The sequence below is a fragment of the Eptatretus burgeri genome, chromosome 1 (genome assembly GCF_056783735.1).
Source record: "Eptatretus burgeri isolate ZD-2024b chromosome 1, Ebu_testis_v1, whole genome shotgun sequence".
NCBI classification, from domain to species: Eukaryota; Metazoa; Chordata; class Myxini; order Myxiniformes; family Myxinidae; genus Eptatretus; species Eptatretus burgeri.
Genome location: NC_140961.1, coordinates 118,114,396 through 118,129,395, shown reverse-complemented (window position 1 = coordinate 118,129,395; position 15,000 = coordinate 118,114,396). Strand labels below are relative to the sequence as shown.

At 43.4% G+C, this 15,000-nt stretch overlaps 1 protein-coding gene across 1 annotated transcript in view; it reads right to left on the bottom strand.

Annotated features, from left to right (window-relative positions):
• Positions 1–8,613: 8,613 nt before the first annotated feature.
• The window catches only part of MEGF8 (multiple EGF like domains 8), a 197,259-nt gene continuing 190,872 nt past the window's right edge, over positions 8,614–15,000 (bottom strand). The window contains exon 47 of the mRNA XM_085865088.1: positions 8,614–11,565. Coding sequence (XP_085721214.1) covers positions 10,363–11,565 — 1,203 coding nt within the window. The 3' untranslated portion in view covers positions 8,614–10,362. The remainder of the gene's footprint in view (positions 11,566–15,000) is intronic.

The following is a 15,000-nucleotide window of genomic DNA, read 5'->3' as shown; positions in this document are numbered from 1 at the left end:
CATCCATATACCCTGCAGAGCTATTCTCTGAAAAGAGACAATATCATCTATAAGTTTGTGCAGTTGTTGTTGCAACAAGGTAGCTTCTCCACATTTCTGATGTGTCACAGTTTAGCATATTTGTCAATCACAAAAAGGTTCTAACTTCTCCGAACCAGCAGAGTTCCTGCAGAGAACTGTAAATATTTATTTGCCATGCTTGCCATCATGGAACAATTTCCACTTTACAACTAATGTTTTGTCTGGGAGCACATTGTAAAAAAGAAGGAAAAAAAAAAAAGCCCAGCCTCTTCTGCTTTTAACCTATCATTGAGACCATACCCTGCTGGCAAAATGTCTAGCGTCTATTTTCAGTCTTTTTGAACATTACAATCCGCAGCTCCTTCCTCACCTGCCATTTTCAGTGTTGATAGAATTCATCATCCCTTGAACCTTTGTCGATTTCTTTTTTTTCCTGACACATCACATAAAACCATTGGATGCCTGAATAAAGTCCATACCCATTTTTAGTGCTTCCTAACATGCCTGTTGTTGCAGTAATGGCCTTGACACTGGTATATTTGCTGCTCTTGCTTGAGTGAGAAAACCAAATATTTAATTTTCCACTTCTTCATATTTACATGTTCAGGATCTTTCCTGTTTCGGCTTCTGTGTGCTGCAGATTATATCTCTGCTTGATCAGTGAATTGTTTGAAAGTGTGAAGTTGGCATTGCTAATTCTTCAGCAACGTAGTTTTTTTTTTTTTACTTCCCTGATCCACTGCAGTTATATGGTATCTGCAATTTTGTCTCTTCTTTGATTTGCCATTGCTTATTTTTTAACTGGAATCTGCCATTATCCCTTAAAAAAAATTAACAATTCAGTTATAAAATAGAGTAAAGCTGCAAAATAATCTCCTTTATTCATATTTGCAAAGACTGTATCCATTTTAGTTTTTACAATTCTCAAAAGATTTATGAAGAAATACCATGCTGTACAGAAAAGTATGGTGTATCATTTTTGGCCTGATCACTCAGTGGTGAAGAATCACTTAAATTATAGCATACGGATCAGATCTGAATCTTCAACAAAATGGAATCGATTTCGTTATTGTCACACACCCAACCTGTCCAACAAGTTTCTTCCAAATCCATCCCCTACACTGCCTTAAAATAGTAAATGTAAACTGGAAGGGCACTCGGTGGAGCACATACCTCCTCCACGTAATGCCTGATACACGAGAACATATCGGGCCCACTACATTTTTGAAACATGCTATACAGTATTATATCGTTTTTGGGCCTATCTCTCATTGATGAAGAATCACTTAAAAAATTAAGTAATTCTCGTATCCAGATCCGGATTCGGTTCTTCATCAAAATCGAATCATTTCGTCCTCAGCACAAACCCAACCTGCTCACCAAGTTTCGTCCGAATCCATCTTCAACCTTTTGAATGTTGACATCATAAACAATTGGCTGGTTGAATTCATTGACCTGAAATATACATCCTCTTCAAATTTCAAGTCAATCGGATAAAAATTGAGGATTTTAGAAATCTCATGTGAGTTGTTGACCTTTGGCCTATGTTGACCTTTTGACCTTAAAAAACAATAGGCTTCTTCCTTTTGACAAACTCTACCATTTGGTGAAGTTCGGTTTAAAATTGCGACCTGTCGGCAACAAACAGACAAACAAACAGGCAGAAAGAAGAACAAAACCGACTAACCAATATACTTGAAAAATCTTCGATTTTGCAAGTAACAAACAAACAGACATACAGGAGTGAAAACATAACCTCCTTCACCTTCGGTGGTGGAGGTAATGAGCTCAGGTGTAACCAATCACCTTCAAAATCACACACCAAGTTAATTGGCCTACACTTGTGTCAAATTGCATTGATTCTGATTATTTCAGAATAAAATCAGCTGTTCCTGTAGGTTTCCTCTGCTGGGTAGTGCACTTCACAGCAAAGATGAAGCCATGAGCACCAATAAGCTTTCAAAAGACCTCCAGGATAAAGTTGTGAAAAGGTACAGATCAGGATATGGGTATAAAAAAAATTTCAAAGGCTTTGAATATCCCTTGGAACCAATCATTAAGAACTGGATAGCCTATTATGCCACGAAGACCCTGCCAAGATCAGGCTGTCCCTCTAAACTGGATGACCAAGCAAGGAGGCGACTGATCTGAGAGGCCACCAAGAGGCCAATGGCAACTTTGAAAGAGCGACATGCTTTTGTGGCAGAAGATGAGTCACTGTGTGCACGTGACAAAAATATCACAAGCACTCCACAAGTCTGGCCTCGATTGCAGGGTGGCAAGAAAGAAGCCATTACTCAAAAAAGCCCACCTTTAGTTTAATCCTGTTTGAGGTTGCAAAAAAACCACTTTGGAGATTCTGAAGCCATGTGGCAAAAAGTTTTGTGGTCTGTCAAAATCCAGATGGAATTTTTTGACCTAAATGCAAAATGTCACGTTTGACACAAACCCAAAGAACACCATCCCAACTGTGAAGCAGTGTGGTGGCAGCATCATGTTATGGGGATATTTCTCATCAGTGGGGCACTTGTCAGGACAGAAGGGAAAATGGATGGGGCAAAATACAGAAAAAATCCAAGAGGAAAACCAGCTGCCCTCTGCAAGAAAGCTGAAACTGCGACGGAAGTTCACCTTTCAGCATGACAACGACCCGAAGCACACAGCCAAAGCAACACTGGAGTGGCTAAGGAACAAAAAGATAAATGTCTTTGAGTGGCCCAATCAGAGCCCCGACCTGAATCCAATTGAAAATCTGTGGCATGACTTGAAGATTGTTGTCCATCAACGCTCCCCACGTAACTTGACTGAGCTTGAACAATTTTGTGCAGAAGAATGGGCAAATATTGCTCAATCAAGGTATGAAAAGTTGGTAGAGACCTATCCCAGCAGACTTACAGCTGTAATTGATGTCAAACGTGCTTCCACCAAGTATTAACTCATGGGGGTGGACACTTATCCAACCAAGATATTCTCGTTTTGTATTTTTAATTAATTTTCCGAAATTTGTAGAATTTGTTTTTCACTTGGAAATTCTGGGATATGATGTGTAAATAAAGTGGAAAAAGTCTGCTTTCATGCAACTGGAAGATATCCGTCTACGACGGGTATGGGGGTTAGGACGGATCACAATACTCGGTTACGGTAGTTTCTTTGGATGTTTTGCGCCGCATTCATCAGCTCAGTTCATATTGGTGGCGTGTCTGGGTGCCCATGGTAGCATTTGAGACCGGTCGCTTTAGATTGTTGGCCTTGACACATAGTGCCGGATGAATAACACGAACGATTTGACATATTCATCGTTTCTATATTACCTCCATCAACAGAGTAACAACATGGAGGGATAAAAGTCGTAAATGCTGAGTTGAACAAACGTCGTGAACTCATGGACTCAGTTAAGTAAAGCACGTCATCTGGGACCCGGCCGTCGGTTTTCCACTAAACGCTGCTGATTGTGACGTCATGGATTCCCTGTTTGAAAATTATATTGGTTCACGAGCACTAGCCAGAGTGACCACTCTATTCGTTATGTCTGTGTGTCTGTCTGTCCAGAGCATAACTCCGTGGACTTTGATCCGATCTTGAAGAATCTTGGTTATGGATTCGATATCAATGTCCAGTTGTGTTTTCCTGGGTGAGGGCGTGGCTACGCCCATTGTGGGCAGAGCCACGCCCCAAAAATAGCCATTTTTAGGGGGTAGTCGGATTAAAAATCAATCTTCTCCGAGGGAATTTACTGAATGGAATGGGTTCTTCGGTATTTGAATAGCAAAATGAATTATCTAAAACTTGTCATTGTCAGATTTTTCATTTTCATCCCAAGGTCAAGGTCACAAGGTCACAAGGTCAAAAACTTAGAAAATTGTGAATTTTGACATAAAAATCCTCTGACCACACAAACTTTGAGAGCTAGGATGACAATATTTTTTATGCATAATCTTGAGGTCATTCCCCACCTAAAGTCTTGAAACCATTTTGCTCTATCTCGAACACCTTGCCCGTGGCGCCCCCTTCAATTTTGTTTTTACGCTGATTTCATAAAAGTATGGATAATCCGAGGAGTGCGAAATGCCATATAGCCAAGATGACGTTATATTGTTCCTGGAATGTTCCAGAGGACGTTTTGCACCAAAGGTCATAATCTTTGACCTTTAAAGGCCACAAAGGTCAAATTTTCAAAGTTGTGGGAATCGAACCGGGTCTTTGACCTTCTTCGACGAACTAACTCCAATAAGCTATAGCACGTATCCTGTTTCCTTATTTTAATGTCCACAACATTGTTTTGTGACCTTTAAAGGTTATGCAAAGGTCAAATTTTGAAAGTTGTTGAACGAAACCAGGTTTTCGACATTTTGAAGCTAATAACCTGTCACTCGTACCACATCATGTTGATCATATTTATAACTTGGTCAAAAAATATCACATTGTCTCATCCTTGACTTCTGAAACAATCTCCATCGTCAAATACCGCTCGTGAACCATTGTCGTCTTCAGACTTGTCTATATTAGATTTATTTGAATCCACTATCACCTGCATACATTCATGGTACACATAATGTGAACATTTCAGAAGTATGAACAGAATATGTTTGGAGAAAAGTGTGTTAGATGTTCCAGGCTTACACCCCTTATATTATGATTAAAGTCCAGTTTATAAGGCACCAAATGGGGAAAATTTTGAAAGGGATTGTGGACTTTTTATAGGCACTGTATATGTTTTTTGGCCCAATCTATCAATGGTGAAGAATCACTTATAAAAATTCTCATAACTGGATCTTCACCAAAATCGAATAATTTAGTCCTTCTCACGCAGCCAAACTGTTCACCAGGTTTTGTCCAAATTCACCCATACTTTTGGAGATATCTTGCTCACAGACAGATAGACAGACAAACGGGTGAAAACAATCTCCATCCACCTTCGGTGGTGTAGGTAATAAAATAGCAATGCTGCAAGTACCGAATATTGCACTGTTATAACATCAGCAGTTATTGTTCAGATATTTTTTCTGGTGATTGGGCAGTAAACATGGAGGCTGGCAAAATGGCTTAGAGGAAAGTACATTCACCTCTAAGCTGTCTCACCTGGGTTTGAATCGACTCAGCTCCAAACTGTCATCCGGTCTTTCACAGACAGGGTCAATGTGTCATCAATATGCCCCTCAGATGCATGTTAAACAGGCATCCCAACTGCTGACATTAGTTTGTGGACGTTACAGATCCCACGGTGTCCTTTCTGAAGAGTATGTGAGTTCTTGTCAGCGCTATGGCCAAATTCCATATTTCTGCCCTAATCTGTCGAACGTCAGGCCGGTTGGTAAAAGACTTGGGGCAAGTTTACCCCGGCCAACCCCACAATCATGCCGGAATAATTCAGGTTGTTAAAGAAGAAGAATATATAATTAAGCATGAAACTGGACTTTGTTGTGTTGTTGATTTAATCTGAAGCATGCAGTCATTTGATCTGAGAACAGTATAGCACAATTACATCGACAGGGATATTCTAGGTGTTTGATACAAAGGGGTTTTGCTTTTTGAGAAACTTCAGTTATCCAGAAGTAGAAAGTATATACAAATATACATCTGGCCAGGACCAGCATAATACTTCAAGAAAGGGAGTTTTCCATGTCGGAGGGGTTAGGCAGAGGATCAACTGCATTGGCAAATCAAGCTGTCCTATTCTGCAAACAACCTTTGGAAGATGTTCATTCCAAATAAAAGTTCCTGGGCCTCACCAAGCCTTTCCTGAGCACCCTCCAATGAAAGATGCAGAATGGACAATCTTTTCAGTACCAATTCTTTCAATCAGGTCAGGTATGGGAGCATGTGCCAGAACAGCTCGTCGCTGCGTCCACTTTCCGCCGGTACTCCAGGGGCCTCCGTCTGGCCATCCCCCAGGCAGATGCCAGGCCCATCCCCATCTCCTTGAGATGATGGTCAACCTGTTGCAACCATGAGGCACGTGGTCGGCCCACTGGCCTCCTCCACTCATGAGACTCCCTCGCTGAGAGAATCTGGTGAGCAGGATCAGCGTCAGGAAAACGAGCCACATGTCCATACAGCCGCAACTGACGCTCACGGACCATGCAGGTAACAAATCTCATCCGAGTCTCTCTCAGCAACCGCTCGTTGGACACAAAATCCGACCAGCGATAGCCAAGGATTCTCCGAAGAGACCTGGTACCAAAGAAATTAAGTCTCCGTCTCAGATCCTTGGTCAGAGTCCAAGTCTCGCACCCATAGAGCAAGACTGGAAGTACCAAGGACCTGAAGACTCGGACTTTCGTCCTCCCGCACAGGTACCGGCAGCGCCACACCCCATGATCCAGTGAATCCATGACTCCCCAGGCCCGACCCAGACGTCTATTGACCTCTGACTCGCAGCCAGCAGAGACATGAATATCACTGCCAAGGTAAGTGAATGTCTCCACGACCTCAACATCCTCACCACAAACAGACACAGACAGGACAGCAGCATCCACTATGTCACCGAAAGCCTGGATCTTAGTTTTGACCCAAGAAACCCGTAATCCCAACGGCTCAGACTCCTCATTCAGCACCTCGAGGGCCCCCAAGAGGATGTCTAAAGTCTCCGCAAAGATGACTGCATCATCGAAAAATCAAGGTCCGAGATCTTGACATTTCCAAACGATGCACCGCAACTTGATCTCTCTGACATCCTCCCTAAAATCCAGTCCATACAAGTGCTGAAAAGTGTGGTGGCAAGTACACATCCCTGACGAACTCCAGTAACAACTGGAAATAAGTCAGAGATGGTACCACCACACTTCACAACACTCTCAGTACCAGAGTCGAGTTCAGACATCAGATCGATCAGTTTTGGTGGCACCCCATGAAGACCAAGAATTCTCCAGAGGACATCCCGATTCACTGAATCGAACGCTTTACAGAGATCAACATAGGCTGCAAGCAGCCCCTGCCGAAACTCTGGTCTGCGTTCGGTGAGGACACGAAGTGCAAGGATACGGTCAATCATTGACCTCTTTGGTGTAAAGCCTGACTGCTCTGGACGCTGGTGCTCAAGCAGATGGTGGCGAACCGCATCAAGAATTATCCGAGCAAAGACCTTGCCCGGCACTGACAGCAGTGTCACCCCTCGGTAGTTGTTGCAGTCTTGGCGATCACCCTTCCCTTTCCAGAGAGGGACAACAAGGCCCCTCTTCCAGTCAGTTGGGATGATGCCTGTGTTCCAGGCAGAGCACAAAACTGCATGCAACCACACGAGTGCAGCATTTCCACCAGCCTTGAGAAGTTCGGCATGGATGCCACAGATCCCTGGAGCTTTGCCCCGTTTCAACTGGTTCACCGCAGCCCGTGTTTCCACAAGCGAAGGTGGACCACAGTTGATTCGAGGGTCAGCAACAGGGATTGTAACACCCTTGACGTCCAACTCGACAGCTGGGGGATCAGCCCGGTACAACCGCTCAAAGTAAAAGGCCCAGCGGGCCTTCACTTCAGACTCCTCTGTCAAGAGCCTACCACTCTCTGCTCGAACTGCAGTGCTCCGAGTGATGGGCTTGGATGAACGTAATGCGCGAATTCCCCTGTAAGCGGGACGAGAATCACCTGTCCACAGGTGATGCTCTACCCCCTCACAGATTCCTCGTACATAGGCCTCCTTGTCCACCCTCAGTGCACGTACAGTTTTACGCCTCAGCTCCCTGAACAGCTCAGCTCTGCCATTCAGCCTGGCCCTGCGACTTTGGTCAATGGTGTCCAGTGTCCCTTGAGAGACAAAATTCTTCTTTGCCCTGCGGTGAGCTCCAAGGCATCCACCGGCAACATCAAGGACGGTGGTCTTGAAGGCGCTCGACAACTCTTCAGGACCCCCCAAAGCACCCAGACCCCCCAAGTGTCCACTCAGCCTGTTTGCAAACTCCTCAGCTACTCTCTCATCCCTGAGCTTGGCAACATCCAGCCTAGGCTGGGATGGTACCATTCTCCAGGATTTAAGGTGCAGCTTTAGAGTTGCTACAACAAGCCTGTGGTCAGTATTGAGGAACTGAGCACTCTGGTAGACCCTGCAGTTCTGGATCATCCTCCAACGACCGTCAATGAGGACATGGTCAATCTCCTTTGCCACACCGCCAGCGTTGGAATACCAAGTCCAGCGATGAGCTTGTGGGCGCTGAAACCATGAACCAGCCACCCTAAGTCCATGACTTCTTGCAAAGTCAAGGAACTTAGTGCTATTCTGGTTCATAGTTCCTGACCCATGGGGACCAACACACACCTCATAACCATCCCTATCAGTTCCAGTCGATGCATTGAAATCCCCCAAGACTAGAAGTGTATCTCGTCTGGGGCACTGATCAACCACAGACTCGAGTGTGGCGTAGAATGCATCCATCACGGTGAGATCACTCGCCTCAGTCGGAGCATAAACAGAGACCAGGGAAATGACACCTAAGGAGTGACGAATCCTTAATCTCATAATACGCTCGTTGACCGGTGTTACCTCAATTATCATTGGGGTCAGCTTATTGGACACAGCTACAGCAACTCCTTGGGTATGGTAACCATCAGAGCGACCAGACCAATAGTAGGTGTAACCACCCACCATTATCTCGCCGCAATCCGGTCTCTGAACCTCAGAGAGAGCTGCAATCCCGATGTCCAAACGCTTGAGCTCAGATGATAACAGAGACAGGTGATCATCCTCTCTTAGGGATAGGACATTCCAGGCACCCACCCGAAGGGACCGCCGCAGGTTAACCCAAGGAGACCGCCGTCTGGTGGATGACACCTCAGCACCACTCCGACACACTCTCCCGCAATCTGACCCAGGGATGTTACCCCGTGGTTTCCCTCCTATCATCAAAGATTGGGGGTCCCGAAGGCTTTGCCCCAATCCCGTCATCCGGTGAGCTGCCCTGCGAAGGGAAGCTGCACAGGAGATACTCCCACGGAGTGGGTTTTCAGATTTTTTTGCGTTTTTCGGAATGAAGGGTTTTACGGTGGCCGGAGTGCAAATCTGCCACCAACCTCCTAATAAGAAGTGACCCAACTGCAGGAGGACGTCCGCAGACACAGTTGGGCACTAGATATGGATGGCCGTTGGCTCACAAGGAGCTCCTCCGCCCTTTGACTCCATTCTTTCAATGGCTCCCACAAACCCTTTACAGATCGAATGTGAGAGGAAAATGGGTTGTTGGCCTCTATTGTAAAGTTGTTCCTCTGCATCCTACCTCTCACTCTCAAATACTTTGGTTACCTTCACCCAGGTCAATGACAGTACAGCTCTAAGTTTTCCCAGGAGGTAAGTGATAGGATGACAGCCTGTCAATATTACACTGCTTATTATTGACATTCACTGTGAAACCCATTCATGAATTTTACCTGTGAAACTTTGTACACATTTGCCAAATTATTCTCTTCCCTCAGTTGCTTCAAAAATGGCACTTCACTGCTACCATCATCCTTTCTCCCAGTCCCAGAAATTATCGAATCTACAATCATTATTGCCCATCCTACAACAATGTGCTTCATTAATTCTGGTCCTCCACCACATCCCATGTTCACACATCCCATGTCCCAATTAAAAATTGAATCATACTTCTCCACAACATGCACTTCTTCTCTCCAACAAGCCACAGTTTTTCAATGAAAATAGAGAGAGAGAAAAAAAGCTTTTTTCCGACTTTCAATTTGAAAACACAATCTTTCCAAGATATTTAACTTGTCATTTCACTGAAATCAAAACAATGGTGTAAGTTTCTCATTATCGTATTCCAAATCGAAATAGCAGCATCCTTTGAATTTTGGCAAAACAATATGAACCACAAGACAATCATGCAGTCTCTTATTCCCCATTTCAAATTTGGGTTGGCCTGTTTTGTGTTCCCTTCTGAAGCAAATGCCCACGATGCTCAGAATCCAGGTTCAAACATGCTATATATTATGTATTAATATATGTCTGTTCAGGTCATAATTAACAATCAAGTAAAATGATTTCTAATTCTTTGTCATGGACATAACCTGCATAAAAACTCCACTATTAGCCACTACAAGTGAAATAAATATACCCTTTTTTAAAGCATATGTTATAGTTACCCTGACAACAACATTATTTTACTTCTGTCTCATTTTGCTGTAACATATCAGGTTCTCATCTTTCTTTCAAACTATCTTGACATAGAAACTTCATAAAATTGTGCTGCTTTAAGAATATTCTCCACCATAAATAAATGATTAATTTATTTTGTGAAGTTGCAACACTATCTGGACAAGGGGGTTTAGATATATGACAATTTGTGTTGTGTAGAACCACATGTAAACCAAAGATGTGAAATATGCACTTATTTAACAAACATCGTGTTTGTATACTTAATAGACAGACACATTGTCTGCAGATAGTGCCGTTTTGCAAAGCATCATGCTTCCCTGTGTGTGTCCAGTGCGTTCTTGTGCTCCATAGCGCACAGCGATGAGAGCTGAAGCAAGGCACACTTGACAGGGTGTTGAGCTTCCTCCAGGCAACTGCATCAGTACGGTGGCAACAGCAGCCAATCCATCACCTGTGGGCTCCAGAGACAGCCAACCAGGTCGAAATCTATTCCTGCTTCCATCAGAGTTCTTAATTGTGACAGGGGTTAGAAGCTTTCGGTTCCAAGGAGCAACGTCGGGTACATGGGGGTGTGAATAAATGCGTGGAAAATGGCTGTCAGCCCTTTTCCATGTGGGAACTGCTGTGAGTTGAGTGTGAAAGTCCATGCAAACAGTTATCTTTGCAAAAGGGCGGCTTGCCATTTTGCTCATTTCAATAATCTGCTGTTGCCTTTCACGATGCATTTGCAAGTAATGCTTGAGCTTCCACAAGAGAGCACATGCAGAGAGAAAGAGAAAGAAACACGAGAAGAATACACTGAAAAACACAAATAGATCAATATGAACTTGATCCTGTCTGAAAAATAAAAATCCTTGCGAATGTGAATGGCCTTCAGCTCCAAAGGCAATCATGTAAAATGTTTGTGTTCGGAGAGAGTGTACTTCATGAGGAAACGTCACCACAGCACGGTTTTGCACATTCTGTATGATAACAATTGTGTCCTGATGTTTCACCTTAACAAAGGTGATTAAACCTTTTGCTTGTTCAAGTTGAAGCAATTTTGGAGCCCAAATATTATTTGGAGGTGCAGCATCTCCTACGGTGTGATTGTTGGCATCCCTTTGTCTTCTCGAAAACAATTGTTTTGTTCGTGATGTAGATGTGAAAACAGCTTCTATGTTAATCTCGTGTTTTCCATCCCTTCTGTTTCCATGAACAGTAAATGTAGAATAAGAATTTGATATGTACAGGTCAACAGTTCCAAAGGTAATATCAATAGTGATTCTAATATCTACATTGGTGAACTTTGGCTGAATTGCAAAGAAGAGAGCCTGGCCAGCTCGCAGGTTTCTGATTTGTTCATTATAGCAGTTATTCTGAGTGTAAGGATCAAAACAATGTTCCTGGCCAACAGCAATTTTTCGATAGCAATGTCGACCTTCTGTTGGAATTCCAAGAAAAGCTTCCTTGCAGAGTGTGCACTGCAAAAAAAACCCACAAAAAAACCACACACACACATGAAAAAACAGAAAACAAATCATTTAACACAATTACATTATTGTTTTATTATATAATAAGATGATAATACGAGTTTGCAATGATGCGGGATGCGGGAATAAGAATAATACACAGGAGTTCTTTGACAAGGAACTTCAACACAGGAGGAGGTCATCAGGCCCATCAAAGCCTGCACTATTATTACCAACTTATGGTTGTTTGTCCGTCCTCTTTCCTTTTAAATGCTGAGTTGATTGTCAAGCAAGGAATCCAACCAATCCATTTTTAAAGTCTTTGATAAGACTCATGCCTGATATTAGCTTAATGATTAGGGTGGTGGGGTTTGGATCCTATGATGCTGAGTTCAAATCCCACTTGGCTGTTGAATTAATACCAGGTGGGATTGACTGCCTGTCATCCTTCTGAGGTCAGCAAAATGAGTGCCATCTGGTATCCTGTGTCAGAGTGGTGACCCAGCCAGGATTGTACCCAATAGCCAAGGAGACTGCTTTGGCAGCACCAACGCTCTGCACAGAGTATGGACCCAATGGTGAATGGATGGTATGACTCGGCTGGAATTTGATATAATCAATGACCTCTTAAACTCAGAACAGACATTAATCATGGCACCACCAATGCTGGTTAATTTTATTAGGCCCCATTGGACTTGGGCCGAAACAGGAGCTTATGGATTTGGTCGCAATTTTTGAGTCCGTCTGTGTGTCCGGTGTGTGTGTGTGTGTGTGTGTGTGTGTGTGTGTGTGTGTGTGTGTGTGTGTGTGTGTGTGTGTGTGTGTGTGTGTGTGTGTGTGTGTGTGTGTGTGTGTGTCCGCAACCATCTTTCAGACACATATGGACCGATTTTATTCATACTTGGCAACAAAGACAGTACATGATGGTACACATATGCACATCATTTTGTTTCGTGATGTGATCAAAGATGGTCGACTGGCGGCCATTTTAGTTGTTAAAAAAAAACCCGTCGAACACGTCCACAACAATTTTCAAGACATGCATTTACAGATCTTGTTCAAACATGACACACAGGTAATGAATGACGGCTTACATATTTGCACGTAATTTTTTTTTTCGAGATCAGATCCAAGAAGGCCGACTGGTGGCCATTTTCTTTTTACTTACGTGTGTCCCCAACCATTTCTCAGACATGCATGGTCCAATTTTGTTCAAACTTGGCACAAGCACTGTACATGAAGGCATATGCGTGCACCTCACTGCATTTTGCGATCTGATTAAAGATGGCCGACTGGTAAACTGGTGGCCATTTTAGTTGTAAAAAAACAACCCGGTATCGAACATGTCCAAAACCATTTCTCAGACATGCATTTACCGATGTTGTTCAAACTTGGCACACAGATAATGGATAATGGCTTACATATGCAACTCATTCTTTTTCAAGATCAGATCCAACATGACCAACTGTCGGCCAATATAGTTGTGTCGTGACTCACTAATTTTCTCAATAATGAATTAGGTTTTCAAACATGTGAACGAATAAAGCAAACACATGAACTCTGATTGCCAATCAGTTGCACCTTTCCGGAGAGGCAATTGATGCATGGGATGTTAAAAAGGCCGAGGGCTCACGGGAGTTTTTTGGTGATGTATGGTGGCTTACAGAGTCAAACTTGGCGCACAGATAAAGAATAATGGCTTAGATATTCACCGCATTCCTTTTCGACATCAGACCCAAGATTGCTGCCTGGTGGCCATTTTAGTTGTAAAAATAAAACCAACCCTGGTATTGCACATGTCCAAAACCATTCCTCAGACATGCATCTACCTATGTTGTCCAAACTTGGCACACAGATAATAGACAATGGCTTACATATGCAACTCATTCTTTTTCAAGATCAGATCCAACATGACCAACTGGCAATGAGGCAATCAATGCATGGGATGTTAAAAATGAGAGCTCATTTGGAGTTTTTTGGTGATGACATGTTGGAAGCTTGCACGCCTTCACTTACAAGCCTTTCTCATCCCTATTCATGAGTCACTCAACTCGTCATTATTTTTCATAGTGACTTTTGGTTCGACTTTATCAAAACCATTGAGCGAAGTGGATTTCGTTTGTTTGGTTGAACAACCACGACTGCAAGAAACGAGTTTTCCTCTTCTGCTTGCCATTTTTTCGCACCATTCTGAAACCGCAACGGCTCAGTGCCATCAAATCTTTCCTTCTTCACCAACCGCTGGGGAAACGACAAAGGAGTAATCATCATCCGGACTTCATCTACATCATGTCATTGCATTGTTAATGTGAGTGAGATTTCTCTTGTTCTGGTTTAAGCATCATTTTAACCAGCATACTGAGAGGGAATAATCACCACAATTGGTGACCCAACGTGATTCGACATGATCAAGAACTGGCAAACGACGTGATTTGACGTGCATTTTTCATTTCATATTCCGTCATGTCAAAGGAAAGTCCTCCTTTCGTCACACCTTCTGTCGCAGCTTTCAGCTACCTCCGTTTTGGGCAAATGACCCCACCATATGGTTTGCACAAGTTCATGCACACTTTCTAACCCAAGAAATCACAGCACAGGAAAAAAAATTGCACATGTAGTGGCTTCACTTCAGCCAGAGACAGCACAAGTGGTGCGGAGCATTCTCATCGAGCCACCCACTGAAAGGCCGTATGACTCCTCAAGGCAGAGCTCATTCACTGCACATCCGCATCATTGCAAAAACAATTGCATAAACTTCTTTATTCAGAAGAGCTGGAGGATCATAAGCCATCTCAATTGCTACGAAGAATGCGGCAATTGTTACGTGAGAAAAACCTGGAGGATAACATACTCAAGCAGCTTTTTCTCCAACGATTGACAATGTTCAGCATATCCTTGTTTCAATCAGCGATTCAGTGAGTATTGAGCAACTCATTGATATTGCTGATGAAATCCTTGAAGTCGATACCCCATCTATTTCCTCCATCGGTGTGGTCACATCCCAGTTAGCCTGTGACATATCTGCACCAGCTATATCTGGCATGCAACGGCTTAAAACCCAAATCGACCAGCTTACTGCTCAAGTGTAGGCTCTTGCATGTCATCTTAAGGAGGAGCATGGTAGTAGATTGACCCACAGCAAAATGCAGGAGCCCGACGCACAACAATGTCATCATCTTGGTGCACAGAAACATGCAGGGGGCACATGTTGGTATCATTGGCAGTTTGGGGAGAATTTCGCACAAGTGTGTTCAGCCTTGCAGTTTCACAGTTGAAAAATGTCACAACCACCGATTAGCAACAAGTCAGTCTGGCGACCATCAAACAAGTTGCTTATTTTTCATTCGTGACAAGAACATGGGCACACAATTTTTAATTGACATTGGAGATAAGGTCAGCGTTTTAGCCCAGGGGTTAGGGACAAACTAAAACCATCTGCATTTACTC